The sequence below is a fragment of the Scyliorhinus canicula genome, chromosome 2, assembly GCF_902713615.1.
Source record: "Scyliorhinus canicula chromosome 2, sScyCan1.1, whole genome shotgun sequence".
In the NCBI taxonomy this organism is placed as follows: Eukaryota; Metazoa; Chordata; class Chondrichthyes; order Carcharhiniformes; family Scyliorhinidae; genus Scyliorhinus; species Scyliorhinus canicula.
The window spans coordinates 141,477,977-141,500,479 of NC_052147.1; the positions used below are offsets into that span (position 1 = coordinate 141,477,977).

General features: G+C 49.5%; 1 protein-coding gene across 2 annotated transcripts in view; it reads right to left on the reverse strand.

The window, feature by feature from the left end:
* Positions 1-22,503, reverse strand: part of LOC119958718 (neuropilin-2-like) — a 141,606-nt gene that overhangs the window by 106,814 nt on the left and 12,289 nt on the right. For both annotated transcript variants that reach the window (XM_038787297.1, XM_038787298.1), the window contains exon 2: positions 4,409-4,589. In XM_038787297.1, coding sequence (XP_038643225.1) covers positions 4,409-4,589 — 181 coding nt within the window. The remainder of the gene's footprint in view (positions 1-4,408; positions 4,590-22,503) is intronic.

Below are 22,503 nucleotides of genomic sequence, written 5' to 3' on the forward strand. Positions count from 1 at the left end.
GTGGATTGGCCATGCTAAATTACCCCTTAGTATCTAAAAAGATTAGGTGGGGTAACTGGGTTACGGGGATACGGTGGGAGTCAGCGCCGGCCCTAGGGTTGCTGGCGCCCCGGGCAAGCTGAACTTCGGCGCCCTTCGGGGGGGCGGGGACGGGGCCGGGGGGGGGGGGGGGGGGGGGGGGGGCGGAGGGGGGCCGAGGGGGGGGGCGGAGGGGGCCGGAGGGGGGGGGGGGGCGGGGGGGGGGGGCAGAGGGGGGCCGGAGGGGGGGGGCCCGAGGGGGCCGGAGGGGGGGGGAACGGAGGGAGGGGGGCCCGGAGGGGGGGGGGGGCGGGGGGGCCGGAGTGAGCCCGAGGGGGGGGGGCGCCGGAGTGACCACCGGCGAGCCTGGATCCATCTGCCATGTTTGTGCGGGGCAGCCTGAGGGAGGGCGGCCACCGCGCATGCGCTGGTTGGCACCGGCCCAACTGCGCATGCGCGGGACCCGAGTCTTTTACGCGGCGCCCCTAGCACATGGCGCCCCGGGCGACTGCCCGAGTTGCCGGTACCTTGAGCCGGCCCTGGTGGGAGTGTAGGACTCGATAGGGTGCTCTTTCAAAGGGTCAATGCAGACTTGATGGGCCAAATGGCCTCCTTCTGCACTGTAGGTATTCTATGTTTCTATGAGCTTCCATCCTTCTGCCCACGCCTCCACCAACACTGCCTACATCATATTCTGTAGCATCGTCCAAATCCTCCCCTGCCTCAGCTCATCTGCTGCTGACACCCTCATCCGTCATTATCTCTGACAGCCTTTATTATCTCCCAACTTAACTATCCCAACATTCTCCTCTCCCACCCCCAACATAAATTTCAGCTCTTCCAACACTGCTGCCTGCACCCGAACTTTCACCAAGTTGCATGCACCAATCATGGGTGGCTCAGCGATTAGCACTGCTACCTCACAGCGCCAGGGACCCAGGTTCAATTATGACATCAGGTGTCAGCGTGGATTCCCTCTGGATGCTCCAGTTTCCTCCCACAGTCCGAAGATGTGCAGGTTAGGTGGATTGGCCATGCTAAATTGACCCTCAGTAAAGGGATAGAGTGGGGTAGGGTGCTCTTTCCGAGTGTCGATGTAGACTCGATGGGCTGAATGGCCTCCATAAGCACTGTAGGGATTCTACGATTCTCTGAATCACATTTGTGCTCATTGACCTACATTAAGCTCCCAGCTGAGCGAATCCTTGACTTTAAAATTCATATGCTTGTTTTCAATCCCTGCAAAGACGCATCCCTCTCGATCGCTGTAATCTCCAGCCATCCACTCCCTGAGACTTCTACCCTAATTGTAATTCCAGATTCTTACGCATCTCTGCAAGATTGGTGGCTGTGCTTTCAGCTGCCTCGGACCTACCTTAGGGGCAGCACGGTAGCATTGTGGATAGCACAATCGCTTCACAGCTCCAGGATTCCAGGTTCGATTCCGGCTTGGGTCACTGTCTGTGCGGAGTCTGCACAACCTCCCCGTGTGTACGTGGGTTTCCTCCGGGTGCTCCGGTTTCCTCCCACAGTCCAAAGATGTGCAGGTTAGGTGGATTGGCCATGATAAATTGCCCTTAGCGTCCAAAATTGCTTAGTGTTGGGTGGGGTTACTGGGTTATGGGGATAGGGTGGAGGTGTTGACCTTGGGTAGGGTGCTCTTTCCAAGAGCCGGTGCAGACTCGATGGGCCGAATGGCCTCCTTCTGCACTGTAAATTCTATGATTAAGCTGCAAAATTCCCCCTCCTAAACCACCCTGCGTCTTTTTCTATTCTTCTTAAAAGATGCATCTTAAGTCTAACCTCTTTTACTGAGCTTGTATCTCTTTTATGTGGCTCTCCTTTTTTTATTCAGTTATAGAATGTGTGGGTCGCTGGCTGAGCCAGCAATTATTGCCCACCCCTAATTACCCTTGAACTGAGCGGTTTAGTCAGCCATTTCGAAGAACATTTAAGAGGCAGCCACCTTCTTGTGGATCTGGTATTGCATGTAGGCCAGACCAAGTAAGGAAGGCTGACTTGTCTTATGAAGAGACATTGAGCAGTTTAGGTCTATAGTCGCTGGAGTTTAGAAGAATGAGAGGAGATCTAATTGAGGTATATACGATGCTAAAGGGGATTGACAGGATAGACATAGAGCAGATGTTTCCCCTTGTTGAACATTCTAGAATGGGAGGCCTTAAATTTAGGCTAAAGGGTGACAGATTTAAAACAGAAATGAGGAGGCATTACTCCACTCAAAGGGTCATGGAATTCTCCACCCCAGAGTGCAGTGGATGGCAGAACACTAAATAAATGCAAGTTGAAGAAAAATATTTGAATTTGTCTGGGAGGGAGGTTCAACTGAAAGCACTGAAGGCAGTTTTAGCCTTGCTTGATAAATCATGCAGCACTTGCTGTTATGACAAAAATACATTCAGTGTGTGGCCAAGATGCCATATTTGAGTCCCTGAATGACTGTCGTCATTTCTAACATACAATAGCAAGATCCCACAGTATCCCATTCTGAGAGCTGTAAGAACCTGAGGTGGGTGAGGTGAATAGAGTTGATTCATTTAAGGAGACAGCAGCTACACGTACAAAGGTGAAAAGAATAGAAGGATTTGGTAACAGGGTGAGACAAAACAGGATGAGAGGAGGATTGTGTGGAACATAAACGCTGACAAATCCAACTGTGCTGAATCACAGAAATTTCAGGATAGTGAAGCACTTAAGGAGGCCATTTCTATGCAAGGGTGGGCCAGTTCTCCCCGGTATCCCAGCCAGCAATTATCCCTCGACCCACATCACTGGAACACATTATATGATCATCATCCTGTTGCGGTTCATGGGCTCTTTCTGAGCGTAATCTTCCGCAGATCTACCTACGTTACAAGTGACTACACTGTGATGAAATACTTCATTGGCATGGCAGGGTGGGGGGTCTTTCAGAGAACGTAGGAAATGCAATGTAGCCCTACGTTTGTCTTCATTGAAACTTGATTGTGGTAGTGCAGGTGATGAACCGAGTCAGCTAGCACTGGCAGCCCATCATGTGATGCGCACATCCAATGATCCACATCCCCGAGTGGTGGTGGGGTGGGGAGGGGGAGTGGTCTCCTGGTTTGGAAACACAGCTGGGGCAAGGGCAGTGGCCGTTCTCAAGCCAATGGCTCTTGGCGGTGAGCATGCCCCACCGAAATGTAAGTGTGCACTCCTGATTAGAATTTGACATTCACGTTGATCCAGAATTCAGGAGTAAAACACAAGGGGACAGAATAGAATAATCTTTATTGTCACAAGTAGGCTTACATTAACACTGTAATTAAGTTATTGCGAACCGCCCCTAGTCGCCGCATTCCGGCGCCGTTTCGGGTACATGGAGGGAGAAAAGATTTTGCATGTTCATAGCGGCTTTCGGGACAACATTGGGACACCTCATAAAGTGTTTTGCAGTCTCCAAAGTCATTTTCTTTTGAAATGTAGGGACTGTCATAATGTAAGACACATGGCAGCCAATTGATACATGGCAAGCTTCCACAACCGGCAATGTGATCTAATGACCAGATAATCTGTCTTTGTGATGTTGGCTGAGGGAACATCCACAAGTTTGAGAGGACGGTTGAACAAATTGGTAAGGTTGAGAGAGTGAAGCTGCTTCCTCTGACGGGAGAGTCCAGAACAATAAGACCAAACTTTAAAGTTGCAAAGGAAGCACTTGTTCTCACAAAATAGAAATCTGGAATTCCCTCCCCTCTAAAAAAGCTCCTGATGCTGAGGGGCAGCGTGAGATGGGGTGGTCCAGCGAATATTTCCAAACTGTGATGAATAGATTTTGTTAGGTAAGGGTATTATGTAAGAAGGGAAACAGAACAAAGATGCATAGATGGAGTTGAGACACCTGTCAGTTATGATCGAATTGAATGGTGGAACCAGCCGTAGGTGCTGAGTGGCCTCCTCCTGTTCTTGGGGAAGGCAGCTCTGCATCAACATGTGAGGTGTGCATCTTGGCCAAGAGGTGTCGCTGAGAATGAGGACCCTAGGACTACAAATTTCAGGAACTGTACAACAGGGGAATGAAAATTTCCTCTGAGTTCTATTTCAGTAAGGTTGACCACTTCACAATGACAAGTGTGGAGGACCCCTCTCTGCCCCATCACTAGTGTACATCCAGTGGGTGGGTGGGTGGGGGGGGGGGGGGGGGGGGGGGGGGGGGGGGGGGGGGGGGGGGGGTTACCATGCCTCCTCCAAGGGCTCTACACATCTACCGAGAGCATTCTGCTCATTCAATATGCTATACAATGCAGCTGGATATAAGATGAACAATGTTCAAAGAACTGTACCTATCGATATTTGCATTACATCCTTTCTCAATCAAACACAATTCCACATTGTGTTTGTGAATGGTTACCTGCAGTCATGTTTCTCAAGTTCAAAGTGCGGGTTAAAGTTCAGCAGAATCTTCTGGTGGCTTTCAGGTGCGTAGATGACCCATTCACACCGCTGGTGCGCTGTGTAGTCGTGTGGGTATCCAGGTGAGGTGATGTAACCCGCTTCTCTTGCGCTTAAACGTTCCCCACATCGTACCTCTCCTGCAAAAGAAACAATGATTACCTATTGAGGGCAATGTGAAGGGAGTTGTCAATGTTGTTGGAGACGAGGTGGCTCAGGGCATCATATGAAAAAGCATATTAGGTAGAACTTTATAGGCAGAACTGTTGAGGAGCTGGGGGTCGGGGGCAGGCACAGGAAGGGGAGGAAGAATTTCAGAGTAGGAAGACTGAAAGCCCCTCCAACTATAACATAGATTTCAGCCATGGCTCTGTTGGTGCTCTATTGTCGCTGAGTCAGAAAGTTGAGGGTTCAAGTCCCACTCTGGAGATTTGAGTACAGGGTCTGTGCTGGCAATCCTAGTGTGGTACTGAGGAGCATTTCCAACAGCGACTATACTTCTTATTCAGTGCAACACTTTGAGGCTGAGAAAGGCGGGATATGAAACCAAGTGTTCCTCACAAGTGGAATTGATTGCACTTTTGGGGGAAGGCAGAAAGGAATTTGAAAGGCTGATGCACCAAAGCCGGAGGAATGGGCAAAGTCCTATCAGGAACAATAGGCCGATCAGATCGGAGAGGATGAGGCCATAGGCTAATACAGGGAACCAACAAACAGATCTGTTCTCCTGTAATTGGAACCAAGCAAAGACCCATGTATAGCAATCTTATCATATTAGGTCCAATGAAACCAGTCATTGACTACAAACCTAGGAAATGGAGATGAGAATAGAGGGTCCCAGTATACCCGGAACAGAAGAACACAAAAGACAGAATGTTTTTTGAAAACAGCTTCCTACGCGAAAGGCCAAGGCTGACTTTTTCCACAAAGTCTTCCCTCAGAAACAATAGATTTTCTTTTAAAAGCAATCCAGATTGAATGGAGCCTGTGTTCACCTTTGCAAATGCTAATCCCTACAGTGAGGGTCTCTGCCTGTGTCAATGTTAACACCTCATTATTCATTAGCAGCCCTGCTGCAGCCTGTGTAAAGGTCACACTCCTGTGTTCCTTAAAGGGCACGTTGCCTTAGCAATGCCTCTCTCACAAGACATCACGCCAAGTTTATACGCGGAAGGATGATGGCGTGACAAGTTTGGCGATGTGATGACATCACGGCGTCGGCACACTGGTTACTGTCTCCTTTCATTTTCTTTTTTTTTAAGAAACATTTTATTGAGGTATTTTTGGTATTGTAACAACAACAAAATAAACAATGTACATGAAACTATAAACATAGTGCAAAAGCAGTCTCCCTCCCTTACAGGTCCCACCTTTATTAACCACCTACTCTCAGCTAAGCTAACCCTCCCCCCCTTCTGCTGACGATTAATTTTCCGTGAAGAGGTCGACAAACAGTTGATACCTCCGGGCGAACCCTAACATTGACCCTCTCAAGGCGAACTTGATTTTCTCCAAACAGAGAAAGCTAGCCATGTCCGACAGCCAGGTCTTCGACTTCGGGGACTTTGAGTCCCTCCAAGCTAATAGTATCCGTCTCCGGGCTACCAGGGAAGCAAAGGCCAGAACGTCTGCCTCTTTCCCCTCCTGGATTCCCGGGTCTTCCAACACCCCGAAAATTGCATTCTCTGGACTCAGCACCACCCTTGTTTTTAACACCGTGGACATGACATCTGTGAAAACCCTGCCAAAATCCCCTAAGCTTCGGGCATGCCCAGAACATATGGACATGGTTCGCTGACCCTCCCGCACATTTTGCACACCTGCCTTCCACCCCAAAGAATCTGTTATCCGGGCCACTGTCATGTGAGCCCTGTGAACGGCTTTAAATTGTATCAGGCTGAGCCTGGCACATGTTGCGGACGCGTTGACTCTACTCAACGCGTCCGCCCATAGACCATCCTCTATCTCTCCTCCCAGATCCTCCTCCCACATGCGCTTCAGCTCCTCGGTCTGCGTCTCCTCTGACCCCATAAGTTCCTTGTAAATGTCAGAGACGCTCCCTTCTCCTACCCACCCTCTGGAACCTACCCTGTCCTGAATCCCCCTTACTGATAGGAGCGGGAAGGTTGACACCTGTTTACGTAGGAAGTCCCGCACCTGCAGATACCTGAATTTGTTTCCCCTCGCCAACCCAAACTTTTCCTCCAGCGCCCTCATACTCGGAAAGCTCCCGTCTATAAACATATCCCCCATCCTCTCAATCCCTGCTCTCCGCCATATCCGGAACCCCCATCCATACCTCCCGGGGCAAACTGGTGATTATTACAGATTGGGGACCAGACCGATGCTCCCTCTGCTCCCACATGTCTCCTCCATTGCTCCCAGACTCTCAGGGCCGCCACCATTACGGGGCTGGTGGAGTACCGTGCCGGCGGGAACGGCAGAGATGCAGTTACCAATGACCCAGATGGTGCCCTTGCATGAAGCCACCTCCAGACGCTCCCATACCGACTCCTACCCCACCACCCACATCCTGATCATGGCTATATTCGCCGTCCAGTAATAGTTACCAAAATCTGGCAGCGCCAGCCCACCCTCTCCCCGACTCCGCTCAAGTATTACCTTCCTTACTCGCGGGGTCTTGCCCGCCCAAACAAAGCCACTGAACACTTTGTTGACCCGTTTAAAAAAGGACCGCGGAATAAAGATGTGGAGACACTGAAATACAAACAGGAATCTCAGGAGGACCGTCATCTTCACCGTCTGCACCCTCCCAGCTAATGACAACGGAAGCATGTCCCATCTCCGAAAATCGTCCTTCATTTGGTCTACTAGTCAGGCCAGATTTGATTTATGCAGCTGGTCCCATTCTCGTGCCACTTGAATGCCAAGGTACCTAAAACTTCCCCCTACTAATCTAAACAGCAGCTCCCCCAATCGCCTCTCCTATCCCCTCGCCTGGACCGCAAACATCTCGCTTTTCCCCATATTTAGCTTATATCCTGAAAACCGGCCAAATTCCCCTAGAATCCTCATGATTTCTTCCATCCCCTCTATTGGGCCCGATACATACAGAAGCAGGTCGTCTGCATAGAGCGAGACTCTGTGCTCCACCCGCCCCCCCGCCCCCCCCCCCCCCCCCCCCCCCACCCCTGGACCAGCTCCTTGAGGCTCTTAGTGCAATTGCCAACGGTTCTATAGCTAGCGCGAACAACAGTTGGGAGAGAGGGCATCCTTGTCCCATCCCCCGGTGCAGTCTAAAATAGCCTGATGTTGTCCTATTCGCCCGTACGCTTGCCACTGACCCAGTCAATAAAGCCCCGTCCGAACTGTCCCAGTACCTCCCACAGATAGTCCCATTCTACCCGATCAAAAGCCTTTTCTGCATCCATTGCGATCACTACCTCCACCTCCCTACCTTCTGGGGCATCATGATCACATTTAACAACCTTCTTACATTGGCCACCAACTGCCTACCCTTAACAAACCCCGTCTGGTCCTCCCCAATAATGTCCAGAACACAATCCTCAATGCTGGAGGACAACATTTTTGCCAGCAATTTGGCATCCGCATTCAACAGGGATATCGGCCTGTAGGACCCACACAGCTCCAGGTTCTTGTCCCGCTTCAGAATCAGTGAAATCGTGGCCTGTGACATCGTCGGGGACAGCACCCCTCTTTCCCTTGTCTCATTGAACATCCTCATCAACAGCGGCCCCAATATCCCACAGAACTTTTTATATAACACCACTGGGTACCCATCCGGCCCCGCGGCTTTACCCGACTGCATGGCCTTCAGACTCGCCACTATCTCTTCCAACCTGGTCGGGGTTCCCAGCCCTTCTACCAGCTCCCTGTCCACCTTTGGGAAATTCAGCCCCCCCAAGAAGTGCCTCATCCCCTCCGGCCCCATCGGGGGTTCCGACCTGTACAGCCTACTGTAGAAATCCCTAAACACTTTATTCACCCCTGCTGAATCTCCAACCAGGTTCTCATCTCCGTCATTTACTTTCCCTATTTCCCTGGCTGCCTCCCTCTTTCTAAGCTGCTGTGCAAGCTTTCTGCTGGCCTTCTCTCCAAACTCATAAATCGCCCCCCTCGCCTTTCTCAGCTGCTCCACCGCCCTCCCTGTGGTTAACAAGCCGAACTCCGCCTGTAGCCTCCGCCGTTCCCTTAAAAGCCCTGCCTCTGGGGTCTCCGCATATCTCCTCCTATCGATCTGTAGTATCTCCTTTACCAGTCAGTCCATCTCTGCCCTGTCCACCTTCTACCTATGGGGCCTGTATCGAGATCAGCTCCCCTCTGACCACCGCCTTCAGTGCTTCCCAGACCATCGCTGCTGAAATTTCCTCCGTGTCGTTGACCTGCAGGTAATTCTGAATACATTTCCTTAGCCACTCGCACACTCCTTCGTCAGCCAAAAGTCCCACATCTAACCTCCATTGCGGGCGCTGGTTACTGTCTTTACTAACCTGCAGGTCAACCTAGTGCGAAGCATGGTCTGAGATTGTGATCGCCGAGTACCCCGTGTCCACCACCCCTGCCAGTATGGCACTGCTCAAAATAAAGAGATCAATCCGGGAGTACACTTAATTCATGTGCGAGTAGAAGGAGAACTCCTTCACCTTCGGATGCCCAAATCTCCATGGATCCACCCCCCCCCCCCCCCCCCCCCCCCACCCCCCCCCACCCCCCAACCAAACCTGCTCCATGAACCCTTTTAGTTCCTTTGCCTTGCTGGCACTCTGCCTGATTTTGAGCTTGACCGGTCCAAGCCAGGGCCAATAACTGTGTTGAAGTCCCCTCTCATGACCAACCTGTACGAGTCCAGGTCCGGTATCTTCCCCAGCATCCTCTTTATAAACTCCACATCATCCCAATTTGGCACATACACATATACTAATACCACCTGCACCTCCTCCAGTTTCCCACTGACTATAATGTACCGACCTCCCAGATCCAAAACTATTCTACCCGCTTCAAACACCACCCACTTCTTCATCAGGATCGCGACCCCTCTAGTCTTTGAATCCAGTCCCAAGTGAAAGACCTGACTGACCCAGCCTTTCCTAAATCTAATCTGGTCAGTTACTCCAAGGTGCGTCTCCTGCAACATTACCACGTCCGCCTTCAGTCCCCTAAGATGCGTGAACACACATGCCATCTTGACCGGCCCATTTAACCCTCGAACATTCCAGGTGATCAGCCTAGTTGGGGGGCTCATTGCCCGCCCCCTCGCCGATCAGCCATTCTCTTTTTTGGGCCCGCCTCCAGCCCATGTTCCGTGCCTCCACCGGCCCGCCCCCAGGCAGCGTCCGCCCCCCAACCTCCTCTCTGTCCCTTAGCCCAAGTCCCTCCCTTGTCAGCAGAACATTTACCCCCCCTCCCCCCCGTAACATCACTCTGTAACCCAACCCCTTTAATAAACCGAACACACACCCCACTGTGCTTCCGTGAGCTAGCCCGCCCAGCTAGCTTGGTAGCCCCCATCCCTGGTGCCGGATAGTCTCCCACCTATTGTTCCTTCCCCACCCTCCCCCTCGCTCATACAAACATACTCAAACATCAAATAATCCCCACACAATTGCCCGACAGAAAAACATCAAGATCTAAACAAGCACACCTTCAACCCCCAATAGTGCAAATGAAAACCTTAACTCACTCAGCTCTACCGCTGGTCCCAAATCAATACAGAAGGCACTACAAACAGCTTCCACAAAACGAAAAACGAGAAACTTTTAAAAAAAAAGAACATAAAAACAAAAAGAAAAACAAGAACGCTGCAGCAAAGTTCAAAAGTTCTCAGTCCAGCACCAGTCCATTCCTTTTCGTGAAGTCCAGCGCGTCCTCAGGTGTCTCGAAATAAAAGTGCTGTTCCTCGTGCGTGACCCAGAGACGGGCCGTATACAACAGTCCGAACTTCACCTTTTTTTTTGAAAAGCATCGCGCTAATCTGGTTGAAGCCTACTCTTCTCCTGGCCACCTCCACACTCAGGTCTTGGTAAACCCGCAGGATACTATTGTCCCATTTACAGCTCCCTGTCTGCTTGGCCCACTGTAAAATGTGCTCCTTATCCAAGTACCTGTGGAATCTCACCACCATTGCCCTCGGGGGTCTCCCATTTGCGGCTTCCTCGTGAGCGTTCTGTGAGCCCTGTCCACCTCCAAAGGTCGGGAGAATGCCCATCCCCCAGCGGCTTCTCAAACATACCGCTCTGTATGCCCCTGCGTCCACTCCTTTGGACCCCTCCGGGACCCCAATGATTCTCAAGTTCTGCGGCGGGACCTATTCTCTAGGTCCTCCACCTTCTCCAGGAACCTTTTCTGCTGGTCACCAGCATCCCCACCTCCAACTCCACCGCAGTTTGATGTTCCTCCTGCTCAGCCAGCGCCTTATCCACCTTCTGGATCGCCCGATCTTGGGCATCCAATCTACGCTTCAGCCGCTCAATTAACTCTTTAATCGGGTCCAAGCAGTCCCGTTTCTGCTTAGCGAAGCCTTCCTGAATAACTTGCATCAGCTGCTCCGTTGACCGCTGGGTCGACAAACCAGAGCTCCGGTCCTCCGCCATGCTGTCTCCTGCTGCAGCTTCAGCCCAAGCCTTCTCTGTCTTTCTGTTTCTGCCTTTACGAGCACTTCTAGTCCTTCCCTCCATGTACCGATGTGGGAATTCAGTACACAATTGCCTCTGTCATCAGTTTTACAATTCACGTCTAGTAGAAGATCGGGGGGAAAGGTCCAAAAGTCCGACCAGAGCGTGAGCCACCAAATGTGCAACTTACTCCTTCACAGCCGCCACCGGAAGTCCTCCTTTCATTTTCATTTCTCCGAGATCACCGCCCTCCTCCAATTTGGCAGCTGGTACATATCCAATTTTCATTGTCCCATCAGTCTTCAATTTCCCAAACTCCCTGAGTTCTGGAATTCCCTCCCTAGATTACCTTGCCTCTGTCCTACTTTAAGATGGTCTTTAAAACTGACCTTTTTCACCAAAGGTTTGGTTACTTGTCACAATAGGTGACTTGATGTTAAATTTGTGTGATTATGCTATTGTAAAGCACTTTGGGATGTTTTGCAATATCAAAGATGCTACACAAATGCATATTATTGTTATCACTTACAAAGAGCCATGATGTGGTGGGCATTGTTCGCTGGTTTCCCTCATGCCATCTTGGCAACCATGCCGGTTCCCCCAATGATCCTGCGCCAGATTGGTGTCACTGGCATGTGAAAATAGGCAATAAATGTCAGTGGGCTTGAGTACAGGGGGGTGGAGGGTCTCACCTTTACCTGGTACATTGATGCACCCTCCTCCAATAAGGCTTGGTAAATGCTGTTCTGCCAGCCCATGGCTCTTTGGGTATCCCTCTCACCTCCCAGTCAGAGGTCTCACTCCAAGGACTTGAGCCTGTAATCCAGGCTAACACTCTGTAGTACTGAGGGAGTGCTGCACTGTCAGAGATGCTTCAGATGACATGTTTGCCCTCTCTGGCGATATAAAACATCCTGATGCTTTTTTGAGGAAGGGCAAGAGACTTCTCCCCAGTATCCTGGCTAATATTTGCCCCTCAACTAAAGTCATCAATAAACGTGAGTATCTGGTCATTGTTATTAATGAGACCTTACTGCACACAACTTGGTTTCTGTACTTCCGATAAGATTAACCAACTTAATTGGCTTTAAAGCACTTTGAGATGTTCCTGAGTGAAAAAGTCTGTAAAAAAATGCAAGTCTTGACTTGTCGCAATGAAGAGCAGACCCTTTCCTAACTGGTCTCGGTGGAAAGAGCTGAATATGTGCCACATTTTTCTTACAGTTCATTGTCCTCTGGTAACTCAATGTCAGAGTTCACACATGGACCAATAGCAACAGCAGTGTGGGATCTTTTGGATTGAGTGTTGTTTACAAGCCTAGTTCAATGCAGGTCAGGTTCTGATCCTTGTAGGCTCTCCAGTCTATTTGACAAGATTGCCACAGAGACTAAAAATTAAAGATTAACCCACCGGAAACAAAAACCTGGCAGACAAGTCGTAAGTGATTTAACAAAAATAGGGTGAGGGCTGTGTTTATTTACTTTGAACACTTCCATTTATTTGGTATCAAAATATTGGAAGCAGGGAGAATGGGCATATGATAAAACCTCCAGGAGTACATCCAGCCAGAGTTGGCAACCCAAATCAGCATCAGCTGCTGGCTGGATGAATATGCTGAGTTAATTTGGGAACGACATCCTATTGAAAACACGACTGTCACACGTTCCCATGCTTCTTTTTCTTGCAAGACACCTCATGGTTTGTGCTGTCTCCAGATTCCTGTGGCGGGATTTTCCCAGGTGTCCGGGGTAAAGCCCGATGAGGGAGTTATTAGGATAGCCAGCTCACCTGGGCAGGAAGTGGCCCGTATGTCCGAGCTCCCGCTGGGTGGTACTAGATGTAAACCATGCCGGCAGGAGTTTGGCCGGTCGAACCGCGGAGAAACGCCGCGGGGGCCTGTCCCAATGGCCCCCGACCGGCACAGTGTCGGCCGCACGTGTGACTGGTGGGTCTGCGGAGAATCGCGGAAGCGCCGTCACGCCGGATTTCCGGCGTGAACGGCTATTCTCCGCCCCCGCGCCGGGCGCGATTCCGGCGCAGAGGTTCGGAGAATCCCACCCTACATCATTCCAGGTGTGTGACGACCAGACATGTGGGAAATCTTTCCACTGGTCGTGGTGCTGTGAACAACCGCATTTCCAGCAATTCTAACATTTCAAAGAAGATCAGAAGTAAAAATTAGAATGCGTGGGCCACACGCAGAACAATACTCTGTGCCACTCAGTGCAGAGTGACCTTCACTCCAAGTCTAACTCACAATTCTATTGATTTGTTAATGTGTGCTGGGGAACTGTTAAACAACATGAACTCAGCATATGGCTCTCCCGGTAAAAAGGAACTTGCATTTATATCCAATCTTTCACAATATGAATGCATGTCAAAGAGGTGTATGGGCAATGACTTGTCACCGCTGTCATAAGGGGAAACGCAGTCGCTGATGTGTGCAGTGCACAAATTGACAAAACTGCAATAAAATAAATGACCAGACAATCTGTTTGATTGAGGGAGAAATATTGGGTAGAACCCTGCCCCACTGTCCATCTTCAGATCTTTTATGCTTAGCTAACGGAGAGGATGGATGGGAGTCTTCTTTAACGTGACACCTGAAAGGTGCCACCTCAGTCAGTGCGGCACTCCCATAGTAAAGTAAGAAGTCTTGCAACACCAGGTTAACGTCCAACAGGTTTGCTTTGAATCACTAGCTTTCGTAACGCAGCCCCTTCATCAAGTGAGTCGAAAGCTGATTCCAAATAAACCTGGTGGACGTTAAACTGGTATTGTAAGACTTCTTAACGTGCCCACCCCAGTCCAACACCGGCATCTCCACATCATGGCTCCCACAGTAAAGGAAAAGCTGCATTTATATAGCAACCTTCACAACCACGAGACACTCTCAAAGCTCTTTACAACCAATGAAGTGTTTCTGAAGTGCAGTCGCTGTTGTAATGTAGACAATGTGGGGTGGGGTGCGGTGGAGTGGTGGGGGTTATAGCCAACCTGTGCACAGCAAGACCCTAGAACAACAATGATCAGATAAGCAGGGTTTTGTGTGTGTGATGTCCTTTGAAGGATATTGGCCAGGACCCCATAGTGAAGCTCTTTTTCGGAATAGTGCCACGTGATGTCTTACACCCACCTTTAGGGAGGGCATTCGGGGCTTTGGTTTAACGTCCCATCCAGAAAATGGCAACTCCCTCAGTGCTGGGCTGGTGCCAGTTTGGATCACCCACTCAAGTCTCCAGGGTGGGACATGTGTAACTTCCCGCTGCAACAGCAGAAGTCCAGCCTTTTATCTGAGTAACTGGTCTAGCTTCTGCGTACATCTCGACCGGCACAGCACCTGGTTTGAGAGTATGGATGCTGGCACTGGGTGTGAAAAATGGAAATGTCTCATCCCTTATCTCAGTAATACACACATTCACACACAAACCTCTAGAAAAACAAGTCAGAAAATAAAGATATAGAAAGAAAGATCTTTTGAAAAGCACATTTCTTCCCTAATCTCCATGATCAATGTGACAGCATTTTATTTACGATGCTGATAACGCTGTACGTCTTAGCTGAATGCAAACCAGCCTATCTCTGCATCAGCTTCATGGATAAGGGAGTCGAGCGATGACAGGAAGCATTTATGTGCTAAACAATGTCCTTTAAACACTAAAGGCCTCCTGTCCTCAGTGAGCTGTCTTGATGGAGGGATAAGTTTGCTGCAGTCAGTGCCAGAGTGGAGAAGGTTCAGGCAAGGCAGACACCATCAGCTCATTAAAGCACCACATTGTTCAGAGAGAGCTTGTTTCCTTCTTCTGCATCACCCTTCTATTCCTGGGGACCAATTCTCCTGGCGATTAGTTTATGCTCACTCAACACCATTTATATACCACCTCAAACATTGCACAACCTTTCATAGGAGCGTTATTAAACAAAAATAATGGCACCAAGGCCTGCTTCTCTGCTTCATGATTGGCTGGAGTATAGTTCACACCTCACCTCCTCTTTGTCTCATGATTGGTTGTATTAAAGGCCTCTCACTCTTTGATTGGTTATATTAGAGACTCCCCCGCTTCTCATCCCCCTTCTTTGATTTGCTGGAATAGAGTTCTGACCTTCCTCTCTACCCCACCATTGGGCAGAATTGAGTCCCCCTCCCTGCTCTTTGATTGGCTGGAATACAGCATTCCCCCCCCTCCCCCCACACCCAACCCCTCCTCCACTACCACCTCCATTCCCCACCCATTCTTTAATCCATTTTGATTGGCTTCATTAAAACCCCTGCTCTCATCTTTACTCATTGATTGGCTGAACTAGAGGTATTCCCCCTCCCTCCCAACACACACATTCTACCCCTCCCTCCCCCCATGACCCACCATATACACCCCCACCCTCTTTGTCTCATTTGCCTCAACTGGACCAAGCCCAGGTTTCCTTTACCCTCTTGGTCTCCTGCCTGCCTCCCTCCCAGCTCTGATCCTTGCAATTTCCCAGTTCTTGGAAGTGATCCCTGTCAGGACTGGGTGGACGAATACAATATTTTCCCACCTCCCAGCAGCAGGGCGGAACAGTAATTAGCACTGCTTCCTCACCACGTTAGGGATACAGGTTCAATTCTAGCCTTGGGTCACTGCCTGTGTGGTGTCTGCATGGGTTTCCTCCGGGTGCTCCGGTTTCCTCCCACAGTCCAAAGATGTGCAGGTTAGGTGGATTGGCCATCATAAATTGCCCCTGAGATGAGTGGACAGGGTGGGGTTATGGGGAAGGTTTGGGCCAAGGTAGGGTGTTCTTTTGGAGGGCCGGTGCAGACCTGATGGGCTGAATGGCCTCCTTCTGCACTGTAAGAAGAAAAAGAAAGGGTAGCATCCAACAGCAGATCGTCTCCTGGCTGAAAAGTGCTTCAGGATGTCCTGACTTTATTAAACACGCTCTGGAAATGCAAATCTTTCTGCCTTTTGATTTCTGATCAGGCCGTTTGCATTCTCACACTTAAAACAAAGAGAAGCGAGGCTCCTGCTCAGAACTGTGTTTGTGGACGAATGGTAAAGGAAGATAGCACCATATTAAGAGTGATTTATGATGCTTTATATATGCATATTTCAAATGAAATGGTTGGGTTTAATTTGAGATTAATCAAAATGCCAATTGTAAATATTTTTTCAGATGTTGCTGAAGCAGCACATTTGCGTCAGGTGACTATACAGTCTCCACATCTGGAAAACCCATCTGTTTAAAAATCTCCTCAAAGGAAGCCTGGCTTCTGTCCTTCTACAAACGTACATCAGGTACCAGAGCTATTGCTTATAATTCATGGAACAGCATGAACATCAACAGCACAGAGCACTGGGACTATTGCACCTTAGTCACCCACCCCCCTCCCACCCAACTGTCCCCTCACCCATATGCGAACCCCTCCAGGGGCGGGCCCATAGTTTCCAGGATTTGGAAGATCAGTCTCCAGGGCACTGCTGTGTGCAACCCTGGAGAAATATCATTAGGACATTTGGATCCTTCTTGGTGTTAATGTTTTTTTCAAATGTTCTCTTTAGGAGAGATAAAAAGTATTGAAATTGATTGGAAGGAGGTGTTGGGGTGGAGGGGGGGGGGGGGGGGATGTTGAAGGCTGATGGTCAGGCATCATCCAATTGGGTAACAAGTCTTTTTGTCTTCTAACTGGCGTCATTGTGCAAAGACAAATATACTTCAGATTCCCCGCTCAATTGACAATTACCACAACGCTATGTCCTCTGATAACCCACCCATCTGCTAGTGCGCACAGTTTCTCCCGGGTACGTTATCAAAACCTCTCATCATTCTGGAACACAATTATTCAATCTTCATTCCGGGAGAGCCACCTTAGCTTCTGAGGTCTCTCCACATCGCTGAATTTCTAGAAAGATGTATTTGATCAGAGTAATCACATGTGCTTCCGTCTGCTAAATATATAGAGGTTAAGTTGTTTTTAACATGATTGCTGCAGTCAAACCCTGCCCCACACATGTTATTCACGCCACAGGAAATGGTAAAATGTTTGCACGAATTTTCTTGCACTCGGCTGGCCCGCTTCGCTCATAACTGCGATGGAAGATTTGACAAAAATATATAAATGATTTCAGATGGTTCCGCCTTGCAGCCTGCCCTTATTTTCTCAACAACCTGGAGTGCAGGCGTCACACAAGAACATTAGAGCAAGTAGTTGACTGGAGGTGAAGGGCTCTGCGCAAAGGGAGCACGTATTCATTCAGTGACAATGACTCACATTGATCTAGCACCATTAAGAGGCAGCAGGGTAGCATGGTGGTTAGCATAAATGCTTCACAGCTCCAGGGTCCCAGGTTCGATTCCCGGCTGGGTCACTGTCTGTGTGGAGTTTGCACGTCCTCCCCCTGTGTGCGTGGGTTTCCTCCGGGTGCTCCGGTTTCCTCCCACAGTCCAAAGATGTGCGGGTTAGGTGGATTGGCCATGCTAAATTGCCCGTAGTGTCCTAAAAAAGTAAGGTTAATGGGGGGGTTGTTGGGTTACGGGTATAGGGTGGATACATGGGTTTGAGTAGGGTGATCATGGCTCGGCACAACATTGAGGGCCGAAGGGCCTGTTCTGTGCTGTACTGTTCTATGTTCTATGTTCTAAGATGCCCAAAGCGTCCCACAACACCTCATAGGAGTGGAAACGAATAAAATACTGACCCAAAGCAGGAAACATTAAGACAAGTGTCCAGAGAAAGTTGGGCCAAAGAGGGAGGAGTGTGTTGAGATGGAGCGATTTAAGGAGAACATTCCAGAGCTTTAGGACCTACATGGCTGAAGGTTTAGTTGTAGGCTATGGTACATACAGGATTAATCTGGGAATCTGTACAGCGCTGGCCACACAGTGGTGCAAGAGGGCACATGACCCAGAGCCAGGGCCAGTCTGGAAATGGACAAAGATATGGAAAGATGCAGGATGGAGTCAGCTCCATACTTGTACCCAATTGTTAATAAAGACTTGCTGATAATAATATACTCAAGGCTGCGAAACCTGCTTCATGGGTGGCACAGTGGTTGGCACTCTGACTCACAGCGCCAGGGACCCAGGTTCAATTTCAGCCTCGGTTGACTGTGCGGAGTCTGCACATTCTCCTCGTGTTTGCTTGGGCTTCCTCCGGGTGTTCCGGTTTCCACCCGCAGGTTAGGTGGATTGGCCATGCTAAATTTTCCCTTAGTGATCAACGGATGGGGTTATGGGGATGGGGTGGCCCTAGGTAGGGTGCTCTTTCAGAGAGGTGGTGCAGACTCAATGGGCTGAATGGCCTCCTTCTGCACTGTAGAGACTACATGAGTCTATGGTAGCATACGGTCTACGGTAGCATAGTAGTTAGCACAGTTGCCTCACAGCCTCAGGGTCCCAGGTTTTATTCCCGGCTTGGGTCACTGTCTGTGTGGAGTTTACACTTTCTCCCTGTGTCTGCCTGGGTTTCTTCCGGGTGTTCCGGTTTCCTCCCGCAGTCCAAAAAATGTGTAGGTTAGGTGGATTGGCCATGCTAAATTGCCCTTAGTGTCCAAAAAGGTGGGGTTACAGGTATAGGGTGGGGGTGTGGTCTTAGGTAGGGCGCTCTTTCTGGTGCAGACTCGATGGGCCAAATAGCCTCCTCCTGCACTGTAAATTCTATGTCCATGTGTACAAAGCAGAATTCTTCAGAAAGAGCAGATGCCAATGGTGGAGCAAAGAAAGGGATAGGGTGATTGACAAGAGGCCAGTGGTTAACAGTGGTTAATTATAGGGTTAAGTAGCTTTGCACCATGCTCAGCCAATTATTATTATTCTTTTTTTTTAAGGATCTAGCTGCGTTCCTATCGCTATGAGTCGCACGCAGGGCACTAACAAGCTGGCGTTTTATAAACCAAGCAGAAATAGTTGGATATTGTTGCATCCACAAAATAAATGTGGCGGGGGCGGTGGGTGGGGGGGGGGGGGGGGGGGGGGGGGCCCTCTGGAACGAACACAGGAGTGAACAAGACGGAGAAACACTTTGAACAAAATATCTGTTTCCACTCACTCAACCAGCAAGTTCATTCCCTGTGCTGTTGGATTCATTAGGATCTGGAAAAGGATGCTGCTCTGGGAATGCCAAAAACATTTCAGCAGAAATTTATTGAAAAAAAAGACAGGGATTTTAACTTAAGAAGCTGGAGTTGGAGAACCATCCGCTAATGTGTTCAAATCAATCATAATCAATGATGTGGGGGTGGGGAATAAGGGTGGGGGGGGGGGGGGGGGGGGGGGCGGCGTGAGGAAGGAAAATTGCACAGAGAGCTGACGTGATCTGTAATGTTCTGCCAGAAACAGATTCAACAGTAACTTATCAAGGAGGATGGGAGTAAATACTTGAAAAGGCGGGTAGGGAGGGGGGGAATAAACTTGGGGGGGTGTGGGATGAGCTGAATCGCCTGCTGAATGAATTTGCATTGATAGTTTACAAATTCAGAAAATTAGGGTCGGGAATGAACGATTGAGCCTGTTCCTAACTCATGGATCAGGAATTTACAGCCCCTTCGATCTGGCAGGATATTCCTGCTGAAATAAGCGGCGATTTAAACATCCACCAAGGATTGGGAAACATGCTGTGGCGAGGCTGTAAAGATCCTGGCCTTGTTTCCAGGACAGTGTAGCCAGCGCCTTCCTTCAGCTCACAGCCACTCCCTACCCCCTGTTCCTGCCTCTCAGACCTGTCATCTGCTGGGCCAGGAAACAAACAGATACAGCCAACACCAATAACTAAAAGAAGTCGGGATGTAAATTTCCTCCCTGCTCCGAAATATGAGTTAAACATTCTGTCAAAGGACTCTGGTAGGATTTTCACAACCTCCCGCCTCACCACCACCCTCCCCATCAAACTAAATGTTGGTTTCATTGGTTGGTTACTGAATGTTTGCAAGATATTCAGCCATGAGATGGGCATCCAACTCCAATCCTCGGCCTTCTAGGTCTGTGTCACACCATCAGGGGAGCCCGGATGAGACAGAAAGGGGACTCTTTCCAAGTTGGCAATTGATAAGTAAGTTTTTCGAGGCAGTTTTCCCCAAACAAGATTTCGACTGACATCGCACAGGCTGCAGACAGACTGCAGCAGCTGGTAGAATGAAGAGTGTTTTTCTTTTTTTCCTCAGGAAGGTTGAAGTATTTGGCTGCTTGCCAGCAGAGGCTGCTCTTGCTCTGCGAGCTCACACTGCCTCCCATTCACCAACCTTTCTGCTGCCTGCTTCAGCATCCTCTCTCTCTCTACTTTCTCTCGCTCTCAGACTCACTCGCACCCTCCTTCTTTCCCTCGTTTTATGCTTGCTTTGCCCACTTCTATGCTCAACAGTCTCCTGCTGCCAGAGGCAGGGAAAGAGTATGATTCAGAGTGAAAGAGAAAGAAAAAACCTAAGCTAGATATACTTAAAGTGGAAACATTTCCAAGGCTGTTGGGGAAGGGCAGGAGAGTAGCGCTGATCAGATAATTCTTTCAGAGAGATGACACACACACCCGGTGGGCCGAATAGTCTCCTTTTGTGTGGTGCGATGCTCTATGATCCTATGGAAACTCCAAGACTTATCAAGAAAACTTCAACGTATAATGCTGTGGTTTGTTAATGGATTGACTGCAGGAAGGCGGGAGGTGGATCTGGCCTGAGAGAGGCTTCCATTGTGAAGAGTCAGTAGTGTAGGTTGCAAGGAGTTAGAACTGGTTTCAATCCTTCAAACTTTTCCATGGTAATTATTCTGCTAAAGGAATCGGAATCAGCCGAAGTTGCAGACTTTAAATCGGAGTTTCAGATGATTCCAGGCGCAGGATAATTGCCCAGTTGACAGCGAAACTTCCCGTGAAATTCCCGTGCACTCCTTGTCTGGGGGACTTCCCAAGCGGTGCCCCAGTGCATCTTCTGGGGTCCTTGCAGGGTACGACCCATAGTGAAACAGATGATCTGGACCATTATCTCAGATGGTACCCCTCTGTGCAGGGCTGAGGGAGTGCTGCACTGGTGGTGGTGCTATCATTTGAATGAGATTTTCTGAGACTTTGGGCGGGATTTTCTGGCCATTCCCGCTGGCGGGTTTCACAGCGGCATGGGTTGGGTTCAACGGGAAACCCCATTGACAATGGTGGGACACAAGATCCTGCCGCTGGCCACTGGTGAGCTGTCCTCTGGCACTGCCACAGAGGGTGAGGAAAATCGCGCCCATTGTCTGCCTTCCAAGGTGGGCATAAGAGATCCCATGGCACATTTTGAAAAAGAGAGTTCTCCTTCTGTGTTCTGGACCATATTCATCCCTCAACCCAAATCACAAGCAATTATATGATCCCAATAACATCGTTGTTTGTGGGATCTTGCTGTGCCAAATTTGGCTGTTCCCTCAGTTGGCTCATCACAGACTGCGAATTGATTCTAGATATGTATGAGTCAGCACCGTATAGTGCAGCGAATATATTAGCTAAGCGATCAGAAAATGCGCCACCAATTATTTAAATATAACTTTGAATTACAACAGCAACTTGCATTAATGTAGTGCCTCTAATCGAGGCAATCACACCAGGGTGCTTCAGCAGGGAAATTATCAGACAAGGTTTAGCTCCCAAGGACATATTGGAAAACATGATCAAAAACTTGGCCGAGGAAGTAGATTTTCAGAAGGGACGTCAAGGTGGGAGAGGCACAGAGGTGCAGAGGGTTAGGGAGGTAATTCCAGATCTTAGGGGCCTGGACGGCCGAAGGCACAGCCACTGATGGCGGAGTGAAGTAAATGGACGATATGTAAGAGGCCAGAGTTATGGAGCTGTGATCTTGGATGATGGAGGTTACAGAGATGTGAGGGAGTGAGTCCATCGGGGGATTTGTGCTGGTTTGGTCATACGTGATTTGGATGGAGTTGTTGCTGCAATGGGCGTCAATATCTCAGTATAGTTAAACTTGGTGAGGAGTGGGGGGGGGGGGGCATGGTGGAAGAAGGGAGGACACATCCAGTGTTCCTGTTCTTGAAGGCCACTGGATGACACTTAGAACTGTGAGCGTACTGGTTAACCAGTTGATTCAACAGGCTATGATGCCGCCACACCTGACAGGTCTTAATGCTCATTCTCAACATTCAGTCACAAATAGCGGACACTGTGGAGGGGATGTTTCCTCCTGTGGGAGAATCTAGAACTACGCGACACTGCTTGAAAATAAAGAATCACATAGCTAAGACTGATATTAGGAGATTTATTTTACTCTCAGAAGGGCACGAGTCTCTGGAACTCTCTTCCTCAAAAGGCAGTGGAGGCAGAATCTTTGAATATTTTTAAGGCAGAACCAGAAAAGATTCTTGATAAACAAGGGGGGGGGGGGGGGGGGGGGGGGTGAAAGGTTATATAGGGGTAGACGGGAATTTGGAGAAATCAGGGGGTGTATTCTCCGCTTCCCCAGCCGTTGTGTTTCTTGGCGGCGCGCTGTTTGCTGGCAGGGGATTCTTTCT